This window comes from Eulemur rufifrons, chromosome 1 (assembly GCF_041146395.1).
Source record: "Eulemur rufifrons isolate Redbay chromosome 1, OSU_ERuf_1, whole genome shotgun sequence".
In the NCBI taxonomy this organism is placed as follows: Eukaryota; Metazoa; Chordata; class Mammalia; order Primates; family Lemuridae; genus Eulemur; species Eulemur rufifrons.
In genome coordinates this window covers 31935788-31953418 of record NC_090983.1, presented here as the reverse complement: position 1 = coordinate 31953418, position 17631 = coordinate 31935788, and the positions used below count along the sequence as shown (strand labels likewise).

General features: G+C 42.6%; 1 protein-coding gene across 1 annotated transcript in view; it reads left to right on the top strand.

Moving 5' to 3' along the window:
- LOC138395080 (aldehyde oxidase) overlaps nucleotides 1-17631 on the top strand; it is a 65600-nt gene that overhangs the window by 21883 nt on the left and 26086 nt on the right. The window contains exons 12-20 of the mRNA XM_069487514.1: nucleotides 8-101; nucleotides 1539-1648; nucleotides 2526-2710; nucleotides 3667-3829; nucleotides 5658-5750; nucleotides 8425-8594; nucleotides 8932-9058; nucleotides 11544-11666; nucleotides 14731-14827. Of these exons, the coding sequence (XP_069343615.1) occupies nucleotides 8-101; nucleotides 1539-1648; nucleotides 2526-2710; nucleotides 3667-3829; nucleotides 5658-5750; nucleotides 8425-8594; nucleotides 8932-9058; nucleotides 11544-11666; nucleotides 14731-14827 (1162 nt within the window). The remainder of the gene's footprint in view (nucleotides 1-7; nucleotides 102-1538; nucleotides 1649-2525; nucleotides 2711-3666; nucleotides 3830-5657; nucleotides 5751-8424; nucleotides 8595-8931; nucleotides 9059-11543; nucleotides 11667-14730; nucleotides 14828-17631) is intronic.

Here is a 17631-nt window from a genome sequence, read left to right as displayed (position 1 = left end):
AAAAAAGTCTTTAGGGGGACATGTCATGAGCAGACATCTAGATTCAGATCTGAATCCCCTCCTGGCTGTGGGAAACTGCACCCTCAACTTGCTGTCAAGAGGTAAGTGACAGCTCCTACTTGGGGATTACGGAATCCGTTCCTCCTACCCCTGTGTCTGTCTGCGTAGGCAGGGAGTCCAGTTTTGAAAATAACTATTCCCTATAATATCAATAATTCTCTCTGCCTTTCTGGATGCTGGAAAGTTGGTCAGTCTGGTCTTAATACCACACACTCTTGATCTCCTCATCTGTTTTTTTTTTTCAGACTTTGTGCTAGATATTTTCTCATACTGGTCACCATACATTTAATATGCTTGTATTGGTTAATGTCCAGATATGATTTCATTATTGGAGGGAACTATAAGCTATTGAGAACTATCAGGCCCCTTTGTTGAGGACACTCTCCAGATGGTACAAGACCATTGTGGTGCCCACATTAGGCTTTGGGCTCAAACTTAATTTGTCATTGGTGGAAGCCTATAGGTCTTTTTTAGATGAACAATGGTTTGGCCTCATTCTGTATTTATATACTTGATTTTTGTTTTTGGAACTAAGTCCAGAATATTTAATTTGTATCTCTTATTCCAACTTGTTCAACAATTATTAGAAAGTTCTAATTGGTCTTCTATAAATTTTTTTTAGTTTAAAAACATGGACTAGCTTTCTATTACCTGCATTGTTAAATACCTACTGCTTATATTATCTAAACCACAAAATTATCTTAAGAAGGAAGATTTCCATTCAGAATTTTCATAGGTAACATCCCTTTAAAAAGTCATACCATAAGAAACAGGTTTTGTGATGTGAATATAGACATCAAAAGCTTCTTAGTTTGGGGTTTTGTACATAGCAAAGCAGCTCCCTTGCTGCAATCTATTGAAAGTCAGTCCCCAACACAAGGGTTTGTAAAAAAAAAAAACAAAAGCTTCTCAGCCTTCATCCCCAAATCATATGTTGTTATAGTTTTAAACTGTTCTTCCTCCCAATATATTGATTAAAGTACTGATTAGGTGCTGGAAAAAGATGTAAACAAATGAAACAACACCTATTACACAAATTCATTAAAGGCAATTTATTTGTTCACTACTGTACCTAGTAGGGTTCTTAGTTATAAACAATAAATACTTGTTGATTGACTTGATCAAAATATCAAGAGAAATATTACTATCTTCTCCCTACTTGTAAAGCTCTAAGTGAATTGTCCTGTTAAGGAAGAGGACTGCTAAGTTCCTGTTGTACCTAAAATTCTGGGTTACTCTGTTTGGTATTTTTATCTACAAGCAACCAACGAAGACAATAAATAAATACATAAATAAATGAAGCCTAGACTGGAAGAAACATTGCAAGTTGCAATGGTAAAGATTTGTTAAGCACAGGAAGAGCATTTCTTTCCCTAAGCAACCAGTTTCCTCAGGTATTTGGTAGAATTATTTCCCATGTGTTAGAAGTTTATTTAATAGACCACAGATTCCAGGGAAAGTGTCATTTCTTTCCACAGAAGGAGAACGACACATTCCTTTAAATGAGCAGTTTCTCAGCAAGTGCCCCGATGCAGATCTCAAGCCTCAAGAAATCTTGATCTCAGTGAGCATCCCCCACTCAAGGAAGGTGAGAATGTCACACTGTCAATTTCCAGGTGTTACCCGTGAGCCTTGCTTGTTTATTCCAGCACATGGTGGGTTAAGAAAAAGTGTCCAGTGTTTACAGAGGAGATAAAAGCTCAACTTCAAGAGATAGTATGAGATCATTATTTTAAGAGGACTTGTGAATAGTTACCTTTACTTGTGTTACGCACACCCCTCTCATTCCTAAAATCAGGAGACCTTTCTAAATAAGACATGAAGAATATACCATTATCTATGTCTTGGGGTTTGAAAGAGGTTAATGAAATACATTTGCTATCCAACTTAGTGGAAACAAGAGTTTGGCATCAGATAGACTCAGGTTTGAGTCCTGCTGTCAAGACCTACACTACTTACCGCATCACTCTGACCTTTAGATTCCTCATCTGTAAAATGAGAATAAGCAAGCCTGCCTCAGAGGATATATCCGTTTGCCAGGGCTGCCGTAGCAAAGAACCACACAGAGTTACTTGCTTTCCTGAAGTTCTGGAGGCTGGAGGTCTAATGTCAGGGTGTGGGCAGGCTTGGTTTCTTCTGAGGCCTCTGGCACCAGCTTGTAGATGGCCATCTTCTCCCTGCCTTCAAGCGGTCTTCCCTCTGTACGAGTCTGTGTCCGGATTTCCTCTTCTTGTAAGGGCACCAACAATTTTGGATCAGGGCCACCCTCATGACCTCATTGTAACTTTAGCTCTTTAAACACCCTATGTCCAAATATAGTCATATTCTGAAATACTGGAGGTTAGGACTTCAACATATGAATTTGGAGGGGGACGCAGTTCAGCTCAAAACAGAGGATGTGACAAAGATCAAATGAGGCAACATACACAAACTGCCTAGTGCACAGTTGTCACTTTTTCTTTCAGTGGGAATTCGTGTCAGCCTTCCGACAAGCCCAGCGGCAACAAAATGCGCTAGCGATAGTCAATTCGGGCATGAGAGTTTTCTTTGGAGAAGGGGATGGCATCATTAGAGAGTTATCCATTTTCTATGGAGGCGTTGGTGCAACCACCGTTTGTGCCAACAATTCCTGCCAGAAGCTCATAGGAAGGTAAGGCATTGGGTCCTTAGACTCCAGTTAACGGAGTAGCCCTTTCGTGGTGAGATGTAACTATAAGAAGAAAAATGCTTATTAGTACTTTTGTAGTTAACGGCATAGAATTCCAATACGATTTTTATGATTATTTCTATGTCTTGATTTTGTTGAATTCTGAAATAGGCAGCATAGTCTGTGTGTGCGTGTGTATGAGAAAGAGAGAGAGAGCCCATCTCCCAGTAGTACAAATTTGTGTTCTATGTTGCGGGAGAATAATTTATCATGATAAAAAATAAATTATGTGAGTTTGTTCTATGATAATTTGCTAAATGCATTTGCTTACTGGATTTCCTATTTCTATAGATAATACTAATAGATAATATCTCTTGAGCATTTAGTCGGTATCAGCTGCCTTTTCTGGACAAATAACAGGAAGAGTGGTTAAAAGCATGAGCTTTAGGACTTGAGTGATCCAGGCTGCCTAGTCCAAATCTCAGTTCAACCTCTGTTAACTTCCTGATCTCTGCCAGCTTTCTTAAGCTCGTGGTTCCTGGGGTTCCTTAGCTGTGAGAGACGGATGATCGTACCTACCCATAGGGCAGTTGAGAGGATGGAATGAGTGAATACATAGCAGTACGAGATACTTAAAGCAGAACCTGGCATGCAGCCAATGTCCTAGTCATATGAGGGTCAGTAACTCCTGGGCTAAGGACTTTACACCAGCATCACTTATTTCTCAAGATGCCTCCATGAGGTGAGTTCTGCTGTCATTCGCCTTTTACAGATGAGGACGTGTGAGACCTGGGCCAGACACCTGGGGAGTGGTGGGCGGTCTTGAACTTGGGTTGCCTGACTCCGGAGCTTGCACTGTTATTTCCTGTATTAAACTGTGGCGATTTGTCTTACATGCAAGCTGAACCTGTGAGCTCTGAGTCCTGTCAGGCCAGGAGTCTCCTCTTTTGACTCTGCAGGCCCTGGAATGAGGAGATGCTGGATGCAGCGTGCAGGCTGGTTCTGGACGAAGTCTGGCTTCCAGGCTCAGCTCCAGGTGGGAAGGTTGAGTTCAAGAGGACGCTTATCGTCAGTTTCCTCTTCAAGTTCTACCTGGAGGTGTCACGGATTTTGAAGAGGATGGTAAGTGGAACTGGTCATGTAGTACTGCAGTCCCCAGCTCGTGGGCCACAGACTAGTGCCAGTCCGTGGCCTGTTAGGGACCCGGCTGCAGAGCTCCACCCCACCCCACGCCTCCATCCGTGGAAAAATTGTCTTCCAGGAAGCCAGTCCCTGGTGCCAAAAAGGTTGGGGATGACTGCTATAGTAACACCCCAGTACTGGGGCTATGGCGACACCCAAAGTGAAGGCAACAGCCCCTGCTGAATAGCTGTAGAGCACAAACGACAACCCAAATTAGAAACACCTGGCCTTGCTGGGGGCCTCCCTCAGCCTGTCTGCGGGTGGGCGTGAGTTTGGGGAAGGATTGTAAGTAGAGCAGAGAGTTGCACAGGATTTTGTTTAACACCATTCAGTTGTTTGTTTCTGGCCTGTTCTTCTAGATAATGTTCAGAAAATTTGCTAATGATTTGAGTGTGTTTCCCTCAGTAATGCATTTCTTCCTCTTGAGGTTTTACCTTCATGCTCAGGTTTTCCTTCATGTGTCTGGCTTTCTTCTCTGGGTTAGGCTTCATTTCTCTCACCCATAAGATGCTGATGGCAGCTGCTGCACAAGACTGTTGTGAAATGTGTCACTGCAGGAAAAGGGCTTAATATGGTTCCCAGTGCTTCAGGCACTGCTCAGTCATAGTCTTAACAGTGGTAATAACCCAGGCATTCTTTTGTCTGGTCTCCCTAGTGACAAACGATTAGAGCTGCAAGATTGTTGTCTAGGGAGGATACAACTGAAATTCATTCTCTGAATGAATTTACTAGACCCAAAGGGAACTTGAACCTTACTGGCCTCTTTAAGCCCATGCTGCAGCCAGCCAACCAAGCTAGACTAGAGGCCAAGAACACGCTTCACGTGGTATAGACATCAGTATGATTGCTTTAAATAAGAAACACAAAGTCCTCTCTTATCATAGGCTTTGAGGGTGTCTTCTCATTGCGGATGGGAACAACTGAGAACCAGAAAGAAAGGTTGTATCAAAATTTTGAGAATGGAAGCTTGAAATCATATATAAGTGACGTATTATCATCAGGTAACCAAAAGTGAGAAAATAAAGCCAATTGTAGTGCAAACTAAGACAACTTCTTGCTGAATAAAGTGATACAATTTAAAACTTTCACCTTATAGTCTTATACATTCCATTCAACTTCCCCTCTTTAAAAATAATAGCCTTTGTTGGTTTTATTTTCTATCAAAATTATTTAAATCATAAAAAATAACCATCAAGTATATTGTTTAAAGTACCAAGACCCGAATGACCCATTTCCCTCCGTCCTAAGGAGTGTTTTTCCTGGAGGTTGGGAGGCTCCTCCTGCGGGTGCAGCCTCTGCATTCTTGTCCCTCCCCAGCCGGCTGGTCGGTACAGGGTGGAGTGTAATGCCCGTCAGCAGTGCCAGCAGTGCCGTGCTTCGGCTCTGACTTTCTGCTAGCTTAAGTGTTCTCTTCCTTTCCATTTAATTTACTTAGCTCCTATCTTCCTGTTGTTTTGGTTTGTACAACACAATCATTCAAGAAAGCGTGCGAGAGAATCATAAGAAACAAAGAGGTAGCGAAAGTCGGTCGTCTACTGTGTTCACGCGGCCGTTGGTAATGTGTGGGCGCGTGCCCGTCCCTTGCAGAGCGCGTCCTTGAGTCAGGGAGCTGCTTGCGCTTGCAAGGTGCTGGACAGGGTGAGCACTGCGAAGCACGTGTTGGACTTCAGAGTAGAATGCCTGCTAGGCATCATGCTAGCCTCCCTTCTAAGACCATTTCGGCACATTTTAAACCATTGTAAATATCCGCCATGGTTCTGTTTTTCAGGACCCGGTTCACTATCCTAGCCCTGCAGACGAGTATGAGAGTGCTTTAGAAGATCTTCATTCCAAACATCACTGGAACACAATAAAGTACCAGGTTAGTGGCATTTTTAAAAGAAATTCAGAGTCCGGGCTATAGAGCCTTGGCCTGGACATTCCCCCTGTCTCTCGGTGATTCTCAGACTTTATCAACCCAAGCTCCCTTTCGCAAACTCACAGCTTCCTTTAGTGTTAATTAAAATTTCAGAATCAATGAAGAATTCTAACTAAACACAGATCTAGCTGTGGTAATTTTAAAGAAAAATACTGATTTTGGTCTTAAAGGCCACATGCTTTGTACTGTGGCCTCACACCACCCACGTGCACAAGTTGCCCAACTCAGCACGTGCTTCCTGCCCTTGGCACCGTGGAGGTCAGAGCGGGTTCTGTGGCAGGGCCGTGGGCTGCCTTGATTTTATTTCTAAAGCAGCAGAAGACACAGCCCCTGGAGGTTGATAAAAATGCACTAATGCTTTTTAAAAGAGCCGCCAATTTGTTTTGTTTGAATTATCTCCACATTCCCCCAACCCCTACTCTCCAAGTGGTTTTTCTGTGAATCAAACTAAAGTTCTAAGAGCTGCTTGTAAGCTCTCATAATGAAAGCTGGCTATTAGAAAGGACAGAATTCCTCTTAACTATCAAATGGAATTTTCTGCCATAAGATCATAAAAATACTGCCCAAAGTCATCCTATTGGTAAACTGGATAAGATTTGGTTTTTTTTTTTTTTTTATTTCATCTTGTTATGGGGGATACAGAATTGCAGGTTACATACGTTGCCCATGTACCGCCTTTCCCCGCAAGTCAGAGCTCCAGGCGTGTCTGTTCCCCAGGTAGTGCGCGTTGCACCCATCATGTAGGTATATATCCCTCCCTTCTCCACCCCCCCCTTCCCGAGTCAGCACCTTCAAGTGTTGATTTGGTTGTTTTTATTGAAATTATTATCAAGAAACATGACCTTGAGGGTGTTATTAAGTCAACAACATGAAGAGGCTTTTAAACTCATTAGGTCACTGAATCTGTTGTTATAGTTATAAAACCTTACAGTATGTTGTAATGAACATTGAAGTTGATGTATACCCCTCAGGGTTTTAGGTTTGATATGTTTAAAAATTCAAATACACACAGCTCCTTTGAAAGTGATCATTTTGAAAATTAAAAACGCTACATCTTCCCTGGTGTTCTCTAAAATGTGGCAACTGAAACCTGCCTTGACAGTGGTATAAACTTCAGAAAGGAACAGCAACAACAAATTAATGCACACTCAGATCATCCAAGGAAAACTGAAAATCTTCACATAGTAGATGATCTTGAGCAAGAGTTTATTATTGATTGCAAGAAAAAGTTTGGGATAGAGTGTGTCTCCCATACAGAGGAGTTTTGTTTTTGTTTGCCTATGGTTTTTCACATACGCATACGAGTATCCACATTGCTAGAGTGTCATTAGCACTCACCATAAGCATTTTTCCCCTAAATCAATTCATTTGCTTTGAAAGCATTTTGATACAGCTTCAAGTAACCGCCAGTTTGAGGAAACAACATTCTTTCTTCCGTAGTGTCTTTCGCCACATGCTGAGCAGAAGCAAGTGATCACCTATAGTCTCTTCCCTTCTGTCATATGATGTTAGCGGGGCATTGTGGGGCTCATCTCAAAGGAAGAGTCCCTCCCTGATCCAGGGTGGAGGGTGGGCCTAGGAACTGCAGCGAGGGCAGTGGATGGTATGGGAAGGGAAGGCGTCCACAGCTTTTCCCAGACCTCACGCTGGCCGACCTGACTGTATGCCCCCCAGTCTTCCAGAGAAAGCCCCTGGGAATCTGGCCTCAGCCCAGGACCAAATGCAATGCTGACACAAGAGTTATGGGTGACGTTGCCACCAAGGCTTAGCAGGCAGCTCCTCAGACACAGCCTTCGCTCTGACCTCTGAGCTTGGCTTCTGTCGTGTCTTTTATCCCACTATCCTTCTTTCTTCATACCTCCAATTCTTCTCACAATATCCACCCAGCTAGGAAAGCCGACAATTCTCTTCCTATTTGAAATATCAGGATAGACATTATGTTGGTGAATCTCCACTTCGGTTAATGAAACACATTTAGGGTACTTACAGAACCAGTAGAAAGATGTTTTACTCCATGGGTCTCTAAGAAAGAGGAACATTAGTGAGTCATTACTCAAATTGCAGGTCCCTTTGGCTTTATTCTCCACCAGGATTGTCTATTTCTTAGACTTCCTCACTCAAAATAGGAAAATATTCTGGTTGAAGTCAGATCCTCAATATTTTTTACAAACATAGTGATGATGTCATCATACTCTTCTGTAAAATATTATATGTGCCATGCTTCTATATAAACATAAAATAATTTGGATAATAAAATGTAAAGAAATACATGAACATTAGCAAGAGGACATAAATTTATATTATCAGGAAGAATGATTTAAATTCATTTACTTACACAAATGGAATTTCCATTAGAGATGCTTGAGGTCTATATTCAAAAAATTTGAAAAAAATAAAAACAGCATCATGACTCTATGTACCACTTTGCCTATTGAATTACTGCAATATGTTTATTGTCCTGGTGTTATTATTAATAGTGAGTGCTTTCATTCTCAAAAGTACTCTGGTTTGGTTGTAAATTATGCATCTACCCTTTTCTGGGAGACGTTCATAATATGATTATTCCTACTTTCTCTGTAGAACTATAAAAAGTATACTTTGGTTATTTGTTAAACAGAATGTAGACCCAGAGCAGCTTCCTCGAGACCCTGTTGGCCACCCCATCATGCATCTGTCTGGTGTGAAGCACACCACGGGAGAAGCCATTTACTGCGACGACATGCCTGCCGTGGACCGGGAACTTTTCTTGACTTTTGTAACTAGTTCAAGAGCTCATGCTAAGATTGTGTAAGTGGTAAAGTTCTTACCCAGTAGGCATAAATGATTGCCCTTTTATCTAAGTTACATTTGTGAAAAGTAATGGTATGAACAGGGTAAGTGATTTGTTGGCAATATCCAATGCAGACCACAGATGAAATGGGATTAAAATGTAGGATTTACTATAATTTGTGATTTCATAAAGTAACTTCTTTGTCCCAGGAATTTTCTCCCAGTTGTCTGGCAAAGAACTACTAGAGCAGCTATTTGACATGTCTTACCTCTCTCATATCTTATTCTCCAATTACCTGTGCTCTTGGGTGGTACGGCTGCTCTAACGAGCTTTGCTGCATGTGTTATCACCTAGGTCTATTGACCTGTCAGAAGCTCTCAGCCTGCCAGGCGTGGTGGACATCATGACTGCGGAACATCTTAGTGGTGTAAACTCCTTCTTCTTTTACTCCAGACCTGAGACATTTCTGGCGACAGATAAGGTACTGCATTTTTGCTTTCTGTTTGAAAAATAACTTCCTCAGTTAATGTTCCTTCATATTTTCTTAAAAATGGCATCTAATTTGGCATATAATAAAAGATTTCAGTATTCTTTGAATGCTTATTATAAAACTCTATATTCTAATATTGAATGAATTCAAATACATTCATTTTCCATAAAATAAAGAAGTTGACTAGTTATGTAAGAGATACTTTAGGCCATACACAGTGGCTCATGCCCATAATCCCATTGCTTTGGGAGGCTGAGGCAGGAGGATCACTTGAGGCCAGAAGTTCAAGTCCAGCCTGGATAACATAGTGAGTCCCTGTCTTTAAAAAAAATTTAAAAAGTAGCTGGGTGTAGTGGTGTGCGCCTAGCTACTCGGGGGAGTCTGAGGCAGGAGGATCACTTGAGCCCAGGAGTTTGAGGAGTTTGAGGTTACAGTGAGCTATGATGGGACCACACACTCCAGCCTGGGTGACAGAGCAAGACCTTGTCTCTTTAAAAAAAAAAAAAAAAAATTATTTTGTACATACATACACACTTTGGTGTTTTATATTTTCTAGCAACAATATAGTATGCTGTTAACAAGTATGAAAGAATAAATGAGGAGAGATTAGTGATAACTTTTATTACCAAACCTCTTCGCTGAGAATCCCTTGCTATTGCCCCAGTCTCAGTATGTCCCAAGTTCAAGTCTGAGTTCCAGTGGTATGTCCACCATGAAGCCTTTCCTTATCCTTTAATCCAGAAATTCTCTCTCCCTCTCTGAACTTATTCTGACTCATTCATTCATGCTGCCATGTATTCAGGGGCCTTTTTAAAGTGAGCATCTATTTTGTCTGGTCACCATGGCTGAACAAGATACTTGTGGTCCCTACCCTCATACAGCTTACAGTCTAGAGAAGAAACAATGTGGGCCTTTTATGCACTTTCTACCTTGCATTAACCTTGTTTATTTCTATGTGTTATATATTTCCCCTACCTAGTGTAATTCCTTGAATGAGCACCCATGTCTGATTTCTCTGTGTGTTCCCCGCACTGCCTCCCATGTAGCAGGGTAAATGAGTAGAGGCACAGTGATAATGTTGTTGCCATTTGAAAGTTACAAGTGATTAAAACTTTGGCTACTGTATCTCAAGTTATCAGAAAATGCAGCAAGAACAGCAGTCAGCAGGTTTTCTGCATAACTTAGACTTCTCAGTTCAGTGTTTACCCAAAAGAGCTTCATAATTTGAAACAGTCCCTACCTTTGGCGCTCCCTGGCGGATACAGTCGATAAAAATGAAAGCTTAATGACTGAGAGTTTGAACTCAAGGTTGAAACTCCCCCAAGACAGGGCTGTGTAGCACTGGCAGGGACAATGAGAATTATGACCTTTGCATAAATGTTAACTAAAGAAGTAAAACTGGTCCCAGCTGCACCATAGTGCCTGCTCTCTGAGGTGTGCTGATGGGGATTGTAAGCATCCCAGGGGCCACGTCTATGTGCTAGTCACAGGGGCAAAACCAAGCGTCTGTGGAGAGCAAAGAACAGCACCATAGACAGTGTCGAACAGCACCAAAGGCAATCATTGCCTGTATAGGTTTAATTCCTTTTCAAACATTCATTTAAAATTCACTTTATGCCTTAAAAAAAATCTTGTCATTGTAGAAATTGTAAACATACACAAAAGTAAAGAATAGTACAATGAACCCCACACAGATCTATCACCCAGCTTCAAAAATTATCAACATGTTGCCATTCTTGTTTCTTTTCTCTTTCCACTGCTCCCCACATCCACCCCCAATGAACATACTTTTTTGTGTGTTCTAGGTTTAACATTTTTAATATTATTTTTTTTTCTGATGATAAAACTACTATATGCTCATTGTGGAAAAGACATAATAGTTTAAAGTAGATTTTTAAAATGAGTGATTAAGTTTGAATTGTGAATCACAGTATAGGGTCAGAGAGAGAACTCAACAGCAATGGTGGCTTCCTCCAGTCCAGACTGTTTTACCTTTCTTGAGATTTAAGTTCCCCCTGCCCCACATCGAACTTTCTGCCCTGGTCCCTGTGTGAACTGCTTGGTCCAGCTCTCCCACCTGCAGGGGAATGATGCTGGCTGCCAGCCCCCTGGGAAAGGGGATGCCAGAACAGCCCTGATTGTGGCGTGGTGTGGCAGCCACACGTCAAACCGTGGGACAGGCTCTCACAGGCCAGCTGGCCCTCAGGCAGCCCCATTGGCTTGGCCTGGAGCCTAAGTCAGCTGTCCTGAAGACAGCATCACTGCCACCCCTCTGCAGCCATCGCTGCCGATGATACAGCACGAGGCTCTCAACCTCCCCCAGTGCCTGGAGTCACTGTGGTTATAGTCGTGAACAGATGTGAAGGGGCCACATCTGTGTGTATCTAGCCCTGTGCTAGGAGGAAGGAAGAAAATGAACAAAAGAGAAGACCTGGTGCCTGCCCTCCCTGACCACAAAGGTCTTTCTGTGTCGTAGGTATTTTGTGTGGGCCAGCTTGTCTGTGCCGTGATCGCAGATTCAGAGGTTCAGGCAAAGCGAGCTGCTAAGCGAGTGAAGATCGTCTATCAAGACTTGGAGCCATTGATCCTAACAATCGAGGTAATGAGTTCAATGGTGGTGCCAATTCCAGGGCCAGAGGAACAGATATCAGTGGTATATCACTTAAAATGCTTTTGGCTACTGTAGCAGGAAAATATGACTCAAAGTGGCTTCCCAAGCACAGGCGCCTTATTGGCCCCAAACTGTATCAGCATGAGCCACTTCCTCAAGGACCTGATGTCTTTCTGCCTCTGCTCTTTGCTGCCACAGGACGGGCTTTATCCCCATGGCAACCAGGACAACCTGGGCTTCCTTGTTCATGTCCTGTGGTAAAGAGGAACATTATCACCCCAGCATTCCAAGCACAAGTCCTGGGACCCCACCTCATTTAGCCACTTAGGTCACATGTCCAACTTTGAGCTAATGACTGGAGGAGCTGTTGGTTACTACTGGGGGTGGGGGTCAGATGTCTCTGAAATCTGCAGGCTGTGGAGTGCAGGAGACTCAAACAGAAACCTGAGCTCTGTTTGGAAAGGGCAAGGTGAGCCAGCAACGTCCAGGACAGTGGGTCCACCCTGCAACTCTGTGTTCTCCGTCACCCAGGCTCTTGCAGGCCCAGAGTGAGGACCAGCAAGATGTCCTATGAAGTGAATATCAGAGAAACTATTTTTAGATTTTTTAAATGCATATCTTAAATGAGTATGAGACATAGATCATACGATGCCTACAGGCATTCTGGCAACTTAAACAAATTGGAGAATTGCATTTTTTATCTTGATTTTTAGAAAGGAGTTGGAAATTTATAACGGCTATAAGACATCTCTGTAAAGTGATAGGGTGTCCTTCTGCGTACATTCCACTAGTGCTTATAATTCACTGAGTGATGAAAGGATGAAAGTTGGGAAAGCGGCAGGAGTAGATTGGGCTCAGCACACACAGACTCCGTGAGCTCTGGGAACAGCGTTAGCTCCACCACATAGTGCAGACATGGTTCTCTAGGTGATGAGCATGGCCTGGGGCAGAAAAAGAGGAAGTGACTCAGACAAGATTAGCCTCTCCGGGAGAACTTGGCCTTGAGGGTGTTTCCTGCCATGCTGCTCTGTGCTTGGGAACATGGAGTTTGTTCCTGGGAAATTTTATTAATATTTTAAAATTAAAATAAAATCATATCAAGAAGACAAAAATATAGAAGTTTAGTTGCAGTCCAAGTATGATTAGACCTCCCAAATTTTCCTGCCAGTTTCAAATTCAGACATTCTGTTCCCTTCTCAGATCCTTTTCATTCATATGTTGCCTGCTGCTCTTGCTTACTTTATATAGTCCTTCCCCAAAATTTTGCTGTAGAGTTAAAATTGCTTCTTAGCAAGAAATTATTTACATAATGCTTCATCAAAAATTTTGTTTGTAATTCTTTGCCCAATATCAGGGACTAGATATCCACCCTTCTTCCCTCCCCTAACCTTTCAGCCAAATGAAAGTCCCAGAGAGCAAATTGATACCACTCTGTCCTTGCCCTCCCCAGCTCCAACCAGCAGATCCTTAATTGGCTGCCAGAGAATGCCAGCATCAAATACCAACCTTTGGCATTGCGGAAAAGAGTTACCACACGTTTGATCAGAGATTAAGCTCTCCAAGATCCATCAACTGGATTAGAGTGGATTGAATCAAAGCTTATAGCAGGGAAATATGCCCATCTCCCTACACATCGCAGTTCTTTCATCACTTTCCTGACTAAGAAATATTCAGGAAATTGGCTCGAAGTTACTCAAAGAGCAAGCAGCAAGTGAAGTTGAACAAGATTGAACTTTTAAAAGTAGGATTTATAAAACTTGGCTTCTTTTTTTCAACCTGGAGTATCTTAGTCTTAGATTAATAAGAAAAGCATAAGAGTTGATTCCAGCATGACCAGAGCTAGCACCTCGCAGAGCTCACTACGTGGTTGACAGGGTTCTAGGTTGGTTTCATACATTAACTCACTAAATACTCACAGAAGTCTTATTATTCCCATTCTGATGAGGATACGACAAGACAGGGCTACCCAATGTCACAGAGCTAGGCAGTCACAGAAACAAGCAACAAGCGCTCTATCAAAAAAAACCTGGGCCCCGCAGGTGGTGAGAACCAGCCAACCCAGTTTTCGGATGGAGGGAATGGCAATAGCACATCCCTGTAAGGCATGTTGGTTGATAGGTCTAGATGCCTACTGGTGTAGACCAGAGGGAACCAGAGTTAGGAGACTCCCCAACTGCCAGGAGACTGGAATTTCATGGATGGACAAAAAGCCATGTAGATAATGCTAGCTGGAGCTGGCTATCTCATTTGACAGTGGACACACGGATATCAGCAAGACAAATTCCCTGGGGTAGGTAAGAAAACCAACCTACATTACTATAGCTACATCCCTGATTGTGTGTACCACTGTGCCCCTTCACTGTGCACCCAGGGGAAGCAGCAGGAGCCCGCGTTTAGGAGGATTTGTGGCACCCAGACAGGGCTTGTCTGGAATCTTACTTCCAGGGCCGCAGGTCCCAGGTGCTCACCTGCTCTGTGCAAATGAAGTGCTCATGCCCCCAAAGGGGGGGTGTGGGGCGAGCAGGCAGAGCCACCGTGGTCCCAATCACTGGATGTCTTCAGCTAGCATTTACTGAGTGCTTACTGTATGCCATGTAAGTTCTTTACGTGTCTCCTTTCATCTTCTCCACAACCCTATTGGAGCTATATGCACAACTGTTACTGCCATTTAGCAGGTGAGGCTAAGAGAGGTGAGGTAACAGGCCCACAGTCAAACAGCTAGTAAACGGAGAAAAGGAGCTTAACACTGAACCCCTGTGCTACGTGGCCTTGGTTGCATAAAATGAGTTGTGGAGTGAAGAGAATAAACTGCCCGGAAAATATTAGCACCATTCTGGGATTAGGTGCCAGGTTTTTCCTGAGCATACTCAGTTTCTTTGGACTCCATGGCACATTTGCCTTTGCTCCTTGGGGAGTCTCTCTAAGCCCAATTCTTAGCTCAGCTCACGGGGGTCATGCTGGACGTTCATGGATTCCAGAGCCAGGGGCCTGGCTGCCACCCAAGGGCTGGACCTCCTGCCTAGGATGCCTCTCTTTTCCATTCTCTTTCCAGGAAGCTATACAACACAATTCTTTCTTCAAGCCAGAAAGGAAACTGGAATATGGAAATGTTGATGAAGCATTTAAAGTGGTTGATCAAATTCTTGAAGGTAAAGAAATGGTGGGAGGGAAGCAACGCTGGAAGCTTCCTAAGCGTGTCCAGGTTAACGCCCCTTTGCCTTCTCAGAAACAGGCACCTCATTCACAAGTGCGTTTCCCTAGGAGCCAGGGGCAGGCAGACTGGGCGGCGAGACCTTGCCCTTGGCAGCCCCCGCATGCACTGACCACCTGCCCTGCCAAGGCGAGGGCTGTTAAAGATGTCATCTCCTTTCCCGTTCACGACCACCCTGCAAGAGGGTGTTATTATCCCAGTCCCACGGGTCAGGAAGCCAAGGCTCAGAGTGATTATGCAGTGTGACCAAGCTCACACACCAGCTAAGTTGGTCATTAAATTGATATCCTTTTTTAGGATTTCCAAATCCAGTGCTGCTTTCTCTTTCATCCTTTCTCTCTCTGGTTCTCTCTCCCTCCCTTCATTCCTTCTCTGCTTTCTGCTTTCTCCTTCCCTTCCTTGCCTCCTCCCTTTCTCCTTCCCTCCTCTTCTTCCAGCCTCCTTTCCTTTATGTATCTGTGTAAGTAAAATTAAATTTGCCTCTTAGAAATTGGTTAAGTATAATTTTCCAATGAGAATTTCACAGCTTTTTACTTTGAAATAATTTTGAGCTTACAGAAAATCTGTAGAAACATTAAAGAAACTCACATTCCCCAATCTGATGGGGAAAAGTGTAACATTTTTCTACACTTGCTTTATCATTCTGTGTGTGTGTGTGTGTGTGTGTGTGTGTGTGTGTTGGAAGCATTGGGAGAGAGAGAGAGAGAGATACACATGTTTTTTCTGAACCATTTGAGAGGTAAGTTGCAAACATAATGTCTCTTTACCCCTAAATAGTCAGTGGTTGTTTCCTAAGAACAAGAACATTATCTTACATAAACACACAGTTATCAAAATCAGAACATTAACATCCACACAATACTATTATTTAATCTGCAGATCTTATTCAAATTTTGCCGGTTGTCTCAATAATGTCCTTTATAGCAAAAAAAAAAAAAAAAAAAAAGATTTATCACAGGGCTTAAATTACCCATGCTTTTCTTCACTGTGCTCTGCAGCTGTCCCTGCTGTGAAAGCTGTCCCCAGAGCCTGCCTCCCAAGATCCCTGATTTCCCCAGGCGTGCTGGGTGGGAGGGGGCAGTCTGTGCCACATCTCAGAGCAAAGAAGTCTGTTGGCGTTGTCTGTCTTTAAGTGAATTTCCAGGATAATGGCCCTTAGCACATGTTAGAAATTCCCATCTCCTTAATTTTTCTCTCCAGCCCTGATCCCAAGCACAGGAAGAGTCCTGGGTACAGAGCCAGAGCTGTGTAATGTGTAATCGCTCAGCCCAGCTGCTTGAGTTCGAAGCCCATCACGTCCCTTAGCTCCATAGCTGTGTCAAACCTGAAGCTAGTCAGGGTTGACCGGGTAATGTCATCTAGAAGCTATAGGAAAGACACCTTGTACTTGTCACCCACCAATTTTTCTTGGCATCCTGTCTTATTAGCTGTGTGATCTTGGCACGGCACTTCTCAGGGCTCAGTTTCCTTGTTTTAAAATTATATAAGTAAAATAAAAACAGTCTTAAAGGTGCATTATGAAATTGTAAGAGATAATCATGTGTGTTTGGCACACAGTAAGAGATCAATAACCATGAACAACAATTATTATTAGATTTTGATGATTCCATTGTTCTCTTGAAAACGCTATTAGTGAGTGCTAACACGTTGGCAGGTGTTCCTTTATCAGGCCAATGTTTCCAAGATTTTCTCATTATAAGAATCACTGAGGATATTTATGAGACCTGAAGTTCCCTGTGTCCATTTTTAGAATTCTGGAACATCCAAGACAACCCAGGAATCTGTTTTAACAAATTTTCCATGTGATTCTTGGGGTTAATAAAATGTGGCAAGCACTGAAAGGTGAGTTTGATTTATGGAAGTGGAGAAGAAAGGGGGGGCTACACTTCTAGCACAGAGGGTCCATGGCATGAGCATCTTGTAAATAACAATATTTAGGGGATTCCTCTTCATGTTTAGTTCTTGCCATAATATTAGTAAGTTTTTCTGTGAGAATTCAACTGTTGTATTTTTCCTTGACATCTTACTTCATTATTTAATTCAATTGGGTGATCTGTTCAGTCTGTCTCTTAACTTAAATTTTAACTTGTTTCTCCCCATACCCTATTGATAAGTATAAAAGTGATATAGAAATCCTTAAAACTTTTCAGTTTCCATCCTCTTGACTCACTAGTTTGAGTCTATTTTTTTTCTTTCTCTGCTATTGTCATTTGAGTTAAGAATTTTTGACGACTTATTGCAATGAGAGGTAACAGGAAGTAACAATCATAGCACTATCATAACAACACTTTGTCCCTTTTGAAAATAGGTGTTTCCAGAAAAAAATGTTTAAAAGATAAAATACGTGGAGAATTATATCAAGTCTTAAAATGTGTTCTTGGAGAAAGTTATGTGATTGTTGTTGTTTTCCCCATTGTGAAGATATATTTCAGCCCTACCTAATCCCAGTGCCTGTTAAGATCACCACTTACAAACGAGCCAGCTGCGGCCAGAGAGGCTATGTGATTGACCAGGATCGCATCTCAGTTTCCCAACTCTGAAATTGGTGTTCTTTCCTCTACATTATCCTGCTTCTCATTTATCTCTTTAAAATTCTGTTAGCTGGGATGGGCTTTACACTGGAGAGCGCAGATGACAATCTCTTTAGCAGGATTTGTAAGAGACCTGGGGAGTCCTGAAACTGAGATTATTTTCCCCACAACCTGTCCTGTTGGGCATGGTGCAGACAGACACTTTCATATC